The 14,854-nt window shown below is 30.9% G+C and overlaps 1 protein-coding gene across 1 annotated transcript; it reads left to right on the forward strand.

The window, feature by feature from the left end:
* The first annotated feature begins 1,748 nt into the window (after positions 1-1,748).
* Positions 1,749-14,420, forward strand: LOC124356531. The gene is made up of 2 exons (XM_046807585.1): positions 1,749-1,808; positions 9,752-14,420. Exon 2 carries the CDS (start codon positions 9,756-9,758, stop codon positions 10,548-10,550), a length of 795 nt encoding a protein of 264 aa, XP_046663541.1. The 5' UTR covers positions 1,749-1,808; positions 9,752-9,755; the 3' UTR covers positions 10,551-14,420.
* The last annotated feature ends 434 nt before the right edge of the window (positions 14,421-14,854 follow it).

The raw sequence follows: 14,854 nt of genomic DNA on the forward strand, positions 1-14,854 counted from the left end.
ACACACTAGAACACATTTATGAGCTTTAGCGACAAGTTTTGGAGGAAGATTTCCGAGCTCCAATTTTTTGAGGATATTTTTATACTTTCTAAACCAACCATGTGTCAGCCCACCCCTCCTGAAATAAGTTTCTGTATACATCACTGTAATCTTTTAATGAAAACTAGCCTAGTCTCACGAGCAAACTGAGATGATGGAAGTATATGAACTGAAGTTATTCCTACAAATGGTAATATGACTATTATTATTGCTACTGTGTCATAATTAGAGGTAATGTATTAACATAAGACAGCCTCAATCTAGATGACTGCACTGTTCTCATGAAGCATTAATTTTATTTTGTTAGATATAGCTCCCCTAATTGTATGTTAAAAATCAGGTGGTAAAAATGTTTTTGAGGTTTAACATTGCTCTTAAGGGCTGAAACATAAATTGTTTCATTGTTACAACTTTTTGCCCAGACCACATTGTGTTAGATTTATACACTTAAACCTATTTAATGTTTTATTAAATAAATACTTAAATGTTCTTAGATATTTGTCTACAAAAAAATATTTATTAAGTAGGCCTACTGTATAAGTTAAATATATTTAAATGTTATTTCTAAGATTTAATATTGTACAATAATCCTTCCCAGAAAGAATTACATTTGTCTATTAAGATATTTAAGCCTGCTACTATATAATAACTTCATCTTATCAACTTGTTCTGTTAAGTTTTGCTGCACATAAAGTTAATACTGGTATATAATCCATTTTTATATGAATTTCTATCAATTAGAGCAGTTATAGTTAATACATGTATATACTTCAGTTTTATATGATCAAGTAGAGTAGTTTATAAAAAGTTCTTTGAGTTCAAACTGTTTCTCGTTATATAGTTTTGTTTTATTTTCTAGCTTCAATTAACACTGCCTTAATTACACCAACATGCCGCTGCTACTGAGATGCAGGACACTTCACAGATTACTCTGTCATATTTGCCTTTTTATGTACATTAGCATTTTTTTTTATAAGTCGATAGGACATTGAGAACTTTTTTGTCTCATTTTAACATATAAAATAAAACACAAATAGCTATTTGTGTAATCCTTTGAACTCTATTCCACAATTTTAATTAATTTGTGAATGTTTTCATGAAAAATAGTTTTAATATTCTTTTAATTTTAAATGTTTAATAAATTATGATTTTTTTTATATTAAAAAACATAGTTTTTGTCTGAAATGCAAAATTTTTTGTCACTTGTCGATTAAATGTTTAAATTGAGTATGTACACAAAAATTATGTTTAAAAAAGCCTTGCTACTCTGATTGAATATAAACATGCAACTCAAACCATTTATACAATATACATTCCTTTCAGAATACTGAGGTAATGTATAAATGGCAAATTACAAAGTCCAGTATAAAATGTAATAATTTTAATTAGTTGTAATGTAAAGAATTTGTTTCTAACATAATTTTATAAAGTTATTTGCTGTATTTTCAAATACACTAATGCTTAAGTTCATTAATACTTGTACTATTGTAGATCAACTAAGCAACAACAAAAACACAAGATAACATATAATATAAATTAATTGTCAGTGAAGAAGGAGATGATAACTAGTTGAAGCAAAAGATAAGAATCTCTCTGTAGTTGACATCTGGGAAGCAGATAATGCATGTTTTATCAAGTGAGCACTGGCAGTCAGGATCTCCTCAGGTAAATTAGTCCTCTTTGAGATTTCCTGCAGTGGAATAGTCCAACAGAAGATTGGTCACCAATGTTCATCTGAATTATTCACAATTCTCTCGCTCAATTATTGAGTGAGTACTAACTTCTGAAGTAAGTTTTATATATTAATCACATATTTCATCCCATATTGCAAATACATAAGGACAATCACAATTTTTAATACCATGTGTCTTGGGTGCCATAAAAATTATTTTTGTAAAATATCCAAGTGTATATATCAGTATTAAAGGGTACCAAGCAAAAGAAAGGGTTTTCCAAACTTGGCTTTTTGAGCTAATTTAGTACATGTTCAGGTACCGTACCGTACAGTATTAAAAAAATATTATTTTAGATTTTTGCCGAATTTGAACAAATAATCTGTAACACCTGTTTTTACTTTGGTTTAAGCTATCATAATTTATAGCCAGTTACATGCTTGAAAAACTTAGTTACTTTAAAATCTCATTATAATATTTTAGTGGGAAAGCAGAATGAAAATGACAACAAATAAGCTACCATGTTATGGATTGTGTGCAGTATAATGAAATTCAATATGTTAAGACTTCTTTTACATATTTTCAGGGGAAAATAGTTTTAATATTCTTTTAGTTTTAAAATGTTTAAAAAGTAATAAATTGTGATTTTTATACTAAAACCCAATGTATGTGTGTAAAACAAACTTTTTCATCCAGACTTCAGTGATTTTGATTAAATTTGTACCATCTGTAGCCCATTAAACGTTTACAAATGGCAACAAATATATCAGCGCAAAATTGTCTTTAAACAAGCTTTTAGTCTAGTCTGATTGAATATAAAAATGGAACTGAAACTACCTACACAATATACAACATTTTCAGAATTTTTTGTATGTCAAGAGTGAAAGCTGGAGGCAAATGTATATTTATCATTTCAAAATATGACATACTTTAAAGACTCTAATCAATTTTTGGTTCAGTTAATTATGTTATAACTTTACACAAACGTATAGTCAAGCAAAAAAGTGAATTATTTGTTAAAACCGTCATTGCTTATAATTATTCTCATAAGACAGCAAGCTACTAGGATGTCTGTCTGTCAGAGAGTCAACTGAAAATAGATTTCATCAACACCTTGTTATATATATTTTCTTATAGTAGCCACCTATAAATAAGTCTACCAATCTTATGAAATGACATAAAAGATTCCTTAAATTGTTTTGGCCATTCTTACAAAAGTTATATAACCAATAATTTTGTCGATAACCACCAGTGTCTCTCTCCTGCAAGTTTCTGAACATCAGACGTTTACAAGCTTTTCCGACAACACTCTCACCACCCTAATGGTAACATTGGAATGCATCAGTATAATGCAGCAACCCTATTTTATCAATCTTATTTTGGGAATACACTGCCTTCAACAAACACCCTCATGTAAGGATTGTTAATAAACAGGATTCACTGGCAACCCTATCTCATCTTTTTATCAAAACTTGTAAAGATTGGCAACATGTTTTGCCGGAAACCATATCTCACAATTTCTCATGTGTATATAAGTGTGTTAATTCGGCCTTAACAAATGGTATATAAAAACTTGTGATGAATCATTCCAAATAAAGTATATTTTTAAACATTTCCCATTTATACTTTTACAGAGTACAGAAAACAACAACAAAAATGGCATAAAATTGTGATTTTTTAAATGTTATAGAGCTGATAAATGATGAAAAAGTTTACCAATATTTTAATATATTTTTAGTTTTTCCACACACAAATATATAAAAAATACTTTTTATGATTTAAAAAGAGCAAACTTGGATTTTTAATAGAAATACTTATTTTATTACACCCAAGTTAAAAAAGTAGTGTGTAAATAAAGACATCTTCTATAATAAAAATTAACAAACCAATTTAACCATTCCGACATCCTGCTTTGTTTTTAAATTATTGTGAAATTGTTTATTTTTATGTATTTCTATACAAATATATTTTATTTTACAAAAAGAAGTTGTTATAGAAGATTCATAAAACTTTGATAAATGTTCACTATTTATCTAAAGTATCCCAAATTTATATAAATGAATTTCTCTAAATAATTTCTTTAACGCTCAAAACATTTAAAAGAGAAGTGAAACCGTGATATTATAATCATATTGTCTCTATATAACAATCTGATTTTTTATTGAAGTATGCTTGTAAGTCTGATTTGTAAATATTTAACTAGAAACTTCAGTTTAGAAAGTAATTATTAAATTTGTAGGCAATTAAGTTATTAATTCTTAATTAATTTAGATTACTATTTTATCATATGTTCCTAAATTACACAGGCCAACGAAAAATTTTTTTGTGAAAACTTTTTTTACTTTAATAGCTGATTTTTATGTGCTGAATCCAAATCTGGCCTTAGTTTTTTTGTTATCACCATAGTTTTTTTCTGCAATTTGGGTTTTTATGTAGTATACATTTTTATGTAGTTTTCTTATGTAGTATAAATACGGTATATGGTGAAATTAATGAAACACTATGTTACATCATAATTATGAATATATTAATACAATAGGTTACTTGAAAGAGTTTATACATGTGGTATAATACAGGTTCCATTAGTCATCTGGGATTGGTTTTGTATTTTCTTTCCCTCTTTTCTTTGAAACTTCTTGTGTAGCTTTTCTACAATGAGTCGCCTGCTGAACTTCTCTGTGAAGTGACCAACAGTAGTCCCCCATCATGTTAGTGTTCCAGCGTGCCCTGATAGCGTTTTTCCATCAGTTTAATGTCCTGGTGAAAACGCTCTCCTTGCTCCTCACTTACATCGCCCAAGTTTTCCGGGAAAGTAATCAAGATGACTGTTCAGGAAGTGAACTTTCAGGCTCATCAAACATCCTAACTTTTTTAAAGTTCTTTAACATGTTAGCAACAATAGCAACATATTCTGGATCTTTTTTTATTCCCCAAGAACTTTGGTAACCACTTGCTTGAATGACACCCATGCTTCTTTCTCATTTGAGGTCATTGTCGATTTCAAAGTTAAGGTCTAACATCAATTTTTCTAATGTCTGGTCGACCAATGACGCCTTCTTTCAGTTTAGCTTCTGAAAGGTGTGGAAACTTTAGGCAGAGATACATAAAACATGGGCCCCATCTTTAGGCAAAGCCTTGACAAACTGTTTCATGAGGCCTAACTTTATGTGAAGAGGTGGTAGGAGCACTTTTTTTGGATCTACGAGGTTTTTGCGAAGAATGTTCTTTTCACCTGGTTTTAAAGATTCCCTAGCAGGCCAGTTCTTTTTGCACCAATGTTGATCTCTAGCCCTACTGTCCCATTCACACAAGAAACATGGAAACTTGGTAAAAACACCTTGTTGACCAAGTAGCATACATGTTACTTTTAAATCACCAATATCATCCAACCATGATCACATTAGCCTATTTTATTCAGTCACTATTTCTAGGTTTTCATAGCTTTCTTTCATGTGTACAGAATGACCAACAGGTATATAGATGCGTACTGGTTTCCATTGTGTAATACAAAACAAAGCCTTTAAACTTCTTTTGGATGAGTCAATGAACAGCCTCCAGTCTTCCTTTTTGTACTCAAACACAAATTCATTCATCAGACCTGGAATGTCTGTACAGTACACCAAATCACCATCTTGTTCAAAAAAACTTTGAAAAATTGTTGCTCTCTCTTTCTATACACATAAATGCTGGTTTCCAGCACCCAACAAGTTCTTTTCCTTTTTTAGTCTAGAGCCAAGCAATTCAGCTTTTCTTTAGTTAAGCCCTAGATCCCTAACCAAGTCATTAAGTTCAATTCTGAGTAAACAATTTAGGCTCTAACATTTTCTGTAATACATCGAAATTCTTCATCATCTTGTTCATCTAACTCAGATTCTACATCATAAGATGGTTCAGTTTGAATGGAATCCAAATCATCTGGAGGTTCAGGGACCGGCAAATCTTGACCGTGTTTCATGGTCGGATGGCAGACACAAGGTTAGGGTAGCTTATTACCTTCTTATTTTTTGAGTTGTGACCAGTTACATCAACACTGCAAAAGTAACAATCATCAGAATGATTTCTTGGCTCTCTCCATATCATAGGAACAGCAAATTTGAAGGATTTTTTCTCCTTTTTTGACCATTTTCTTAGATCTTCAACACATACATAACATACCTTATGTGGCGCCCAATATTTATCCTGATCTCCAAGTAAAGTTCCAAAGTATGATCGATAAACCTTTTTCACAAAGTCCGTAATGTTTCTTTGGTGTTTTTTAATCACAAACTCACCACAAATTATAACAAAAAACTGTCAACAGAGTTTTTACAACCGCGGTTAGACATTGTGTTGAGCACGTGTACAAAAAAACCGTTGAAAGTGAGGTTAGATTGACAGTAAACAAACATCAGCTGTTAAACGTTCAAATTGGAATCTACCTTTTTTGATCTTTTAGTGTGTTTCAGCAGTGCTACCAACAACAATTTAAGTCCATTACCTCTACTTTTTTGATTATATTTAAACTCTGTAGAAATCGCTTAGTTAAAAAAATGTTACTTCAAAATGTGAAGAAAATTGTGGGTGATACAGCTTTTTTTAAGCATCATATTTGGATTCAGCGACCTAAAAAACATTAGAATAAGGTATTTTTAGTAAAAAAGTTTTTTTCATCGTTGGCCTGTGTTATTATACAAAGCAAGACCAAAAAAATATTGAAAAATCTCAGTAAATTTTTATTTTATGAAAATCTATTAGATCCTTTCATATGGCCTCCTACCTATACTGTACTTTAAGTCTGTAAGTCTCAAGTACAAGCTTTTGAAAATCAGTAGTAGATTGAAATTGATGAAAGTTAAGAGGCAAAGAATAATATGAAGATCAAATATAATTTGTGACCAAGTTTAAATTAAGTTCCATTTTGTGTTACACTGTAATGTAACAAGATATATGACATATATTATTTGTTATTTTCAAACTCGTTTTGATACTTGAATTATTTGATATTATTTCTAGTTCTTTTATGGATTGAGTTTTTTTATCACAATAAAATTCCTCTACTTTCATTTAAAAAACCCTTGTCAATATTTTGAGTTAAAAAAGTAATGTTCTGGCTCTAATTTTCATTACAATAAGAATTTGGAAATTTATAATATAATTTTAAAACCTTGTGACAACAGTAGTCACATAAAAAACTATAACTAACTCATAAATGCAATGCAAAAGTTCCTTTTGTTTCAATTGTCTTTTAAGTGTATTTGTTCTTATATGTTGTATGATATGTTGTGAGATTTTTTAATACAGTGCCTATAAAATCTTTGAGAAGTATATAATAAATAACATAGTAATATACAAGAAACTCAATAACTGCTTTAACTTCTGATTGAATTAAGGCTTGGTACACATATAATAACAGTATTTACACATACCTTGAGCAAGTTTGTTAGCCAGGACCAATCTCTAAATTTTTTAAATGCTGGCCATTTACGTATGTACAACATTTTAATCTTTACTAGTATAAAATGTTTCTTGTTTACTTATTCTATTCAGGTGTTAATATTTAGAAGAAATATGAATAAGACATATTAATGAATGAGAACTTTAACTAACAAGTAATTATTAATAAAATCAGCCTTAACAGATGGTAATATTTTTAAAGCATTATAACTGAATGCTGTGGTTGGCTGAGCATTAGTGAAGTCTACCACTCTAGAAGCAAGAAAAATTTACTTTTTGTCTGCTGTCCAAGCAAAACACAAGACAATATATCGAGAACAGGCTGACCTATAAACTTGATATTTTGTATGAAGCTTTATTTCAATACAGGCAAAGTAGAGTTCAGTGTTGATGCATGTTCACTCCATGGGATGTGGCTGAACATTGGTGAAGTCTACATCGAGAACAAGCTGACCTATAAACTTGATATTTTGTATGAAGCTTTATTTCAATACAGGCAAAGTAGAGTTCAGTGTTGATGCATGTTTACTCTATGGGATGTGGCTGAACATTGGTGAAGTCTACATCGAGAACAAGCTGACCTATAAACTTGATATTTTGTATGAAGCTTTATTTCAATACAGGCAAAGTAGAGTTCAGTGTTGATGCATGTTTACTCAATGGGATGTGGCTGAACATTGGTGAAAATTGTTACATTGGTGATGATTGTGTTTACTGCACATAAAAAAACATATTCAAAAATACTTAAAAGATATTCTTAAATATATGAATACTATAGTTACTTAAATTCAGTTACTAAACACTTAAGTTTTTGTTTGACAGTTACAAAATGCATGTCTCTAATATCAAAACGTGTTGAAAAAGGTAAGACAATTATAAATATTAATTCATTCTAATCAAATCACAGAAATGGGGGTTTTTCTTAATTCCAAATGCACATTTACATTTAAAAAAATTCAATTTTTACGAGTTCTGATAGTTAAAAGAAGAAGAATCTTAAATCTATAAAACAGACAAATCTCCGTACAAGAGATGTTGCCAAAGCCAAATCTAAACTGTTCCATCGATATGCTCCTGTGTAGGGGATGATGAGATAAGAAAATAAGCTCAAGATCAAGGGGGTTGTTAAAGTTCTAATATTTCTTATACTCGTATGATTTCCAAGTTTATGTCTTGATTGAGGATAATTTGTTGTTATAGATTTCCCTACAAGTGGACAAACTGAGCATATGTTGAGTGTCAAAATCTGATGTACATTTACATGATAAATATATAATAAATACATAACCTCTCACTTATCACTACAAACTCTGTCGAACATCACTTACAGAGAACTCTCATTTACTCTCAAAAGCCAAGTCGAATTAACTCATTTAACTCCAAACATAAGCAATACAAAAGTGGCTCACACTGTGAAATGCTTTAGTAACATTAAACAACAAAACAATTGACCGAAAGCCTCCAGGCCAGAGAAAATAATTAAATATAAGAGCCACAACAGATGATAAGTTCTTACTTTTCTGAGAATTTACACCATTAAGTCTAAGTGCACAAGAAGGGCCTCAGATTAAAGACAAACTATGCCACAAGGTGGAATGAATGTCATTGGATAAACTATAACTCTTCACCATCCCTGTTATAGAAGGAATATCTTATCTGGTCATACAATCCACTATTTCTCTCACAGCTCTTCTCATACCTCTCCAGTACAACTGTTGGACTCCCATCATCTCAAGAAATTGTTTAAGGGATTATAAAAATAATACTACACTATCAACAATCAGAAAAATATCTGAACACGTAGAAAAACCCGGCTGCTTCCAATATCCTCTCCACCAAATATTATCCAAGGAATCTATCTAGTTGATAGAGAACAACAGGGATAGCTTCTACTACAGCGATAGGGAGGGCCTCAAAAGCCACGAAGTAAAGAAGTATATAGGATATACGAGTATATGCAAGTAAATGTGCTAATTAGTGCATCCAAGTCTTTGGTTATTACCTCAATAATAAGCAGTGGACAATGCCATTGCTAGCAACTATTGACATTGCATTGCTATATATTCTTGATCACATGAGGAACTACAGAACAATCTCAATGAGATGATGATTGAGATACTCAAAGAAATTCACACCTCTTTGTGTAGCAACCATCTTTCCTCTAGCCATGAAAACTCCTGGAGAAGCCAACCCTCATCCTGAACTGCAATTTTATGCATTAATTTCAATCAGACATGTTTTTTACTAATGAAAACCCAGGCTTTCCTCAATAATTAAAAATCTTTGCTTCAAAATAATTAAAGTCCTGCCGGACTACAAGAACTTGAAGTGGATCAAGTAAGTGTGATTTGAGGGGAGATCCATATCCTCTGGGAGGCCGTCTTCAGATTGTTATTTTCTCATATACAGCAGTTTCCAACTAACAGAAGGGTGCCTTAGGTGATGACCTGACTTAGCTTTCTGAGTCACTCTACATAGTTTCCAATCATGAAAATTCTAATACCAATTTCATCACAGTTATCTATTCAATAAAAAATCTCATTTTACTTTTTCTGTCAAAGAAAATTTTTATATATAAGTGAAAAAAATTGTATTGGTTGTTTCAGAAATATGGCGGCATTGGATAAACCTGACTGGTTAACAGATGATTTCCTCAAGTCTTGCCTGGAATCAGATGGTGAACAAATAACCCAAAACATAATAGAGATAAGCCACTCTATTGAGCACGCTGTGTCTCCAGGTAATAATTATGGAAGTATGATGTTTCGAGTGAACATAATCTATAAAAAACTGGGTAGCGATTCTGAACACTCATTGTCCTTAATTGTAAAAGCACCGATTGAGCAGAGTCAATGTTCAGAAGAAGGCAAGAAACTTTCAAATGAAGGATGCATGATTGAACAAAGATATTACAGCGAATTTATCACCAACACTTTTGACTTGATGAAACACAACATTGTTCCAAAACACTACAAATCACCACACCCTGGTTGTATTATACTGGAGGATCTGAAATCTTTGGGCTACGAGATGGTTGACCGCCATAAAATGTTGGACTTCGACCACTGCCAGCTTTATATTAAGGCTTCAGCAAAACTGCATGCTCTGTCAATGGTCTTATATGAAACACGACCTGAAATGTTTGAAACAGTTTTGAACCGGAGCCAAGATTTGTTGGAACTTTATGAAAAAATTACAAGATTTACGGTGTTGGGCAGTTTTCGCTGCATGGCCACTTTCCTGGAAGGAAAGTCAGGTTGTGAAAAGTATCTCAATATACTAAAAGAAGCAATTGATAACGAACTCTTTTTGGACATTTTTGAGGAAAATAACCATTTAAAACCACCCTTTGGTAGCTCTGACCCAAAACGATCCCTGGTGTGCCAACATGATGTTCAAGTATGACAACAACGGAAACGTTATCGATATAAAAATATTTGACTTTCAGCTTGTGGAACTCTCCCCTCCACTGAAGGAGTTTATGACTTTTGTGTGGATCTCTGCTGATCAAAATGTCAGAGAAACCAAGTTGAGTGATCTTTACAAACTTTACTGTAAGTCATTAAAGGCCAACTTAGCCGAACTAGGATACCAGAAGAACATTGTTTTAAGAGATTTGGAATCAGAAATAGTCACTTGGAGTCCTCTAATCCTGTATCGTATTTGTATGAATGTGCCTGTAAGTCTGGCTGACGAAAAGGTACAATTAAAAGACTATTTCAATGGAAATATTTTGGAAATGGAGTCTGTCAAAGAAAGTCCAGTCTACAAGACTGTGTTCGAGGGAACCACATTCAACAAGTTATATCTAAAGTTCTTCCAGCAAATTGACAAACTTGGAGTTTTTGAAAATATAAAGAAAATGTTGGATCAGGCAAAATCAAAAAGGAACCATGTATAATTTGTGGTATTCAAGTACTTTTAGACGGGGACATATCTATTTTAGAGACACCGTATTTTGTTAATGATATTTTACTATTTAAAGACAAGTTCCGTATTTCATGGAAATTTTTATCAAATATTTATTACTTACTCATCATTTTATCAAGTTTTTAACAAGTTTTGTGTGTGTGTAATATGGATAAATCTTTCACATTTAATTAAGTTTGTTAATTAATGTTGTTTTACATCTAAGGATTATGGTTTGTTCTTAGGTTTATGGTTTGTTCTGAGGTTTATGGTTTGTTCTCAGGTTTATGGTTTGTTTTAAGGTTTTAAGGCCTTCACATATTTTTGTTGTAGTTTGTGTTATCATTTATAGGCTTAGGTTGGTAATATAGGATATATATGAATGTTGCGTAATTTTATATAATTTATTAAATATTTTAAACTTTTATCTTAGAATGTAAGGTATCAGTGTAATTCAAGTCCAGCAATGTTGCAATTTCTGTACACATAAATGTACTCATAAGCTCCTATCTTACAGATAAATGTATTTGACTTAAAACTAAAGTAACAATTAGTCAATTGTTGAAAGTGTGATTGTTCTTCAATGTGACACTTTATTAAAATTAAACCCTTAAAAGATATTATGATTAAATTATAAGTAATTTATCAGTCTGAAGATACTCAATTGAAATATATTATCCCATGTCTAGTAACAATTAGGACTCAATACTTAGTAGCTCAATCATGTAAATCCCCAGCCTAGCGTTGTTGTTCACCTGGTGGTCTTAAAGTCCAGTAATGGCTGTTCAATCTTACACAACAGTTAGACAGCTAATAATGATCTTGCTTGACGAGTTTATTACATAGAGTAAGCACACAAAAATTGCTGAATGTATAAAGACACCATGTGTGCTATTGAGGCACATTAGAATCCCTCACATCTGACCCTGACAGAACTGGACCGTGGTCAGAACGGAAAAAAGTTGGATAATCCTAGGAAAAAAATATTTGACCATAAACACACATGCAGTATGCTTAATTTATGAACAAACACTCCAATAAATGAGACATTTTTATTTTTGTGAGGCCTTTTGTGTTCAATGATCACATCGTCAGAATCATTGTTATTGTGCAAAGCCGAGGAAGAAGAAACCACAAGTGACAACGTAGTGAGTTATTCTGCTGCTAAAGACGCCTTTGGTTGCGGTGCTGAAATACATCGAGCAACATCTAAACGAAACCCTGATGGATGTATTATGGGCAAAAAGTGGAGGGACGGGCAAAAATCTATTACTGAATTCTTTAAATAAGGTACTGTACATACATTAAGATTTTATTCATGTTTTCATTTAATTTAAAACTGTAAATGTTTGATATGTATTCAGCAACATACGAATGCTGGTATTTACAAGTACAATAAAGTTGTTCGCTTATTGTAGTACACTGCATACATGTAGTTTTTTTACCTGGGAAAGTCGTTTTTGCTCCTTCCGATATCAGACTTTTGGCCGTTCAGATCATGGCTAGGTCTTGTCATGGTCGGATATGAGAGGTTCTAGTATATGACAATTGCCTTAAAAATATAAGAACACTTCCATTAGAACTTAAAAATAAGTGGAAAACTGAATAGGTCGAGAAGACAACTTGACAAGGACACGGGTAGAGAATAACATAAAATGAAAATTAAAATGTTCCAGTTCAACTTTTCCAGGTTGATCAATTATTGCTGATAGTTTTTACTGGCAAGATTATGTTTTAGAGTACTTATGAAAATATTAGTTTAATAAAAAAAGTATATGACAAACTTTTAAATTGTAAACTCAACAAATAAATCAGTTAAAATTGATCTAACTAATGGAATCTGCAAATAAAAATTAGTAATATAGAAACTGTACAATAAAACAGAAAACGAAGATGATGAAGAGGGGTCAGAAATACTAACATATAAAACTATATACGAGTAACTTGGTAATATATTTCAGTTGATAAATCATACATCAACAGACCACCAATAACAAAACAAAAAGATGCTACTTAATCTGCAGGAGTTTATGGAAATAGTCCCTCTATTATTAATTGACATTGAGTGGGCTAGCTGTGTGGTGCCACTAAAGTCACTATAATCCTAGAGCCGACTCACTACTCATTTACCAGTTGTGCCTCACAGTTGCTAAGCTCAGTTCTTCAGTGATATTCTTCTCAGAAACACTAAACACTAAGTTATATATATTCTTATTATATATATATATACATAATAGTGGTCTCCCCTGATTCATAGCTTGACTCCTGGCAGCCCTCTACATATACACAATCATCTTCATCTCTAGTATATATACATATAAGAGTGTAACAGAACCAATCCTGATTATGTAATCTAGAATAGACTGATTACCGTAAATTTATTAAAAACTGTCATATAATCATTCCATAAGGTAACAAAAATATTTTAAATACATAAATGTTAACATTTTAAATGATAACATTTTAAGTTTACATACTCTTATATAATACACTCATAATACCTAATATAAATGGAAATGTTAAAAGAATAAGAATAAAACTGATTGGTGCTACCAACATAATTTTCCAGTAAACAGTTACACAATTTGTTACTTAAGAAAGAATTTAATTTATACATCTATTTGTTTGAAAATGAACTAAAATTAGTCAAATGTCTTTAAAATCATTCTTAATAAATACTTCTAAATTATACAAAATAAATATTATCCAACAAAATTATAGTTAAATAATGTATTAATATATTATACTTAAAATATATTTATTTCTTTTCACAATAGTTGTAGTAACAAACAGGTATATCAACCAACTAAAATTTTATATCAGGTGAAAGCACTTGTTATGTAATCAGTTACAATGTACTGGTACATGACTATCTTTGTTAATCACTACAACAAAGATAAGTGTGTTTGTATGTATAGTGCCACAGCAACCATTCACACTTTTATTCCAGCTACTCTAGCACTGTTTTTGAAAATATAGGATTTTGCTAAAAATTATTACAACATGTTAACAATAAATAAAATTCAGAACCAAATTGAAAGAATTCTTAGTAGACATGTTATTACTGTATAAATTATTATTTGTGTGATAACTTTTAATTAGGTTCAATATTATTTGTAGTTATTTCATACTTTATTTTCATTTGTTTTATTGTTGTATTTGATATTGATAGTTCTACATATTTTCTAGCATTGCTGGTATGTAAATATGTTTTATTATTTTAAAGAGATTTATAGGAATTACTTTGAAGACATACAAATGTTGTAGAAAAATGTAAACATGTACTTGATAAATGTAAGTATTTAATATGTTATGTGAAGATTTATATTTACAAAAATTACAAAGTAACATGTTTTAAGAAAGCAACAGTTTATTGATTTTTTTCAGCTACTTCCTAGCCTGCGAAAGAACCTTAGCCAACATATTATTTTGGTATAGATACTACTTTTTGTATTAGTTTACATACAGATATAGTTAGTTAACTGTTTGGCCATTGAATAGAAAAAATAAATTTTCTTGTAACAGAGTTGATTATAGTGGTGCTATAATCTTTGAACTCCAGTTTCATTTCAATTTATTTAATAATAAAATATTAAAAAACTTTATGAGTTAAATAAATGTATTTAGGAATTTATTAAGTACATGCTAATTATAATGAGAATTTTTGTGCCTAAGAATATGCAAGATTAACACATACATACAGGCTGCCAATTTTACAAAATAATTGCTTTATTTCATGTGACACAAAAATATTTCCACAAAAACGAAGAAAATACAATTGGTAATATTTATAACAGCCA

This window comes from Homalodisca vitripennis, chromosome 3 (genome assembly GCF_021130785.1).
Source record: "Homalodisca vitripennis isolate AUS2020 chromosome 3, UT_GWSS_2.1, whole genome shotgun sequence".
NCBI classification, from domain to species: Eukaryota; Metazoa; Arthropoda; class Insecta; order Hemiptera; family Cicadellidae; genus Homalodisca; species Homalodisca vitripennis.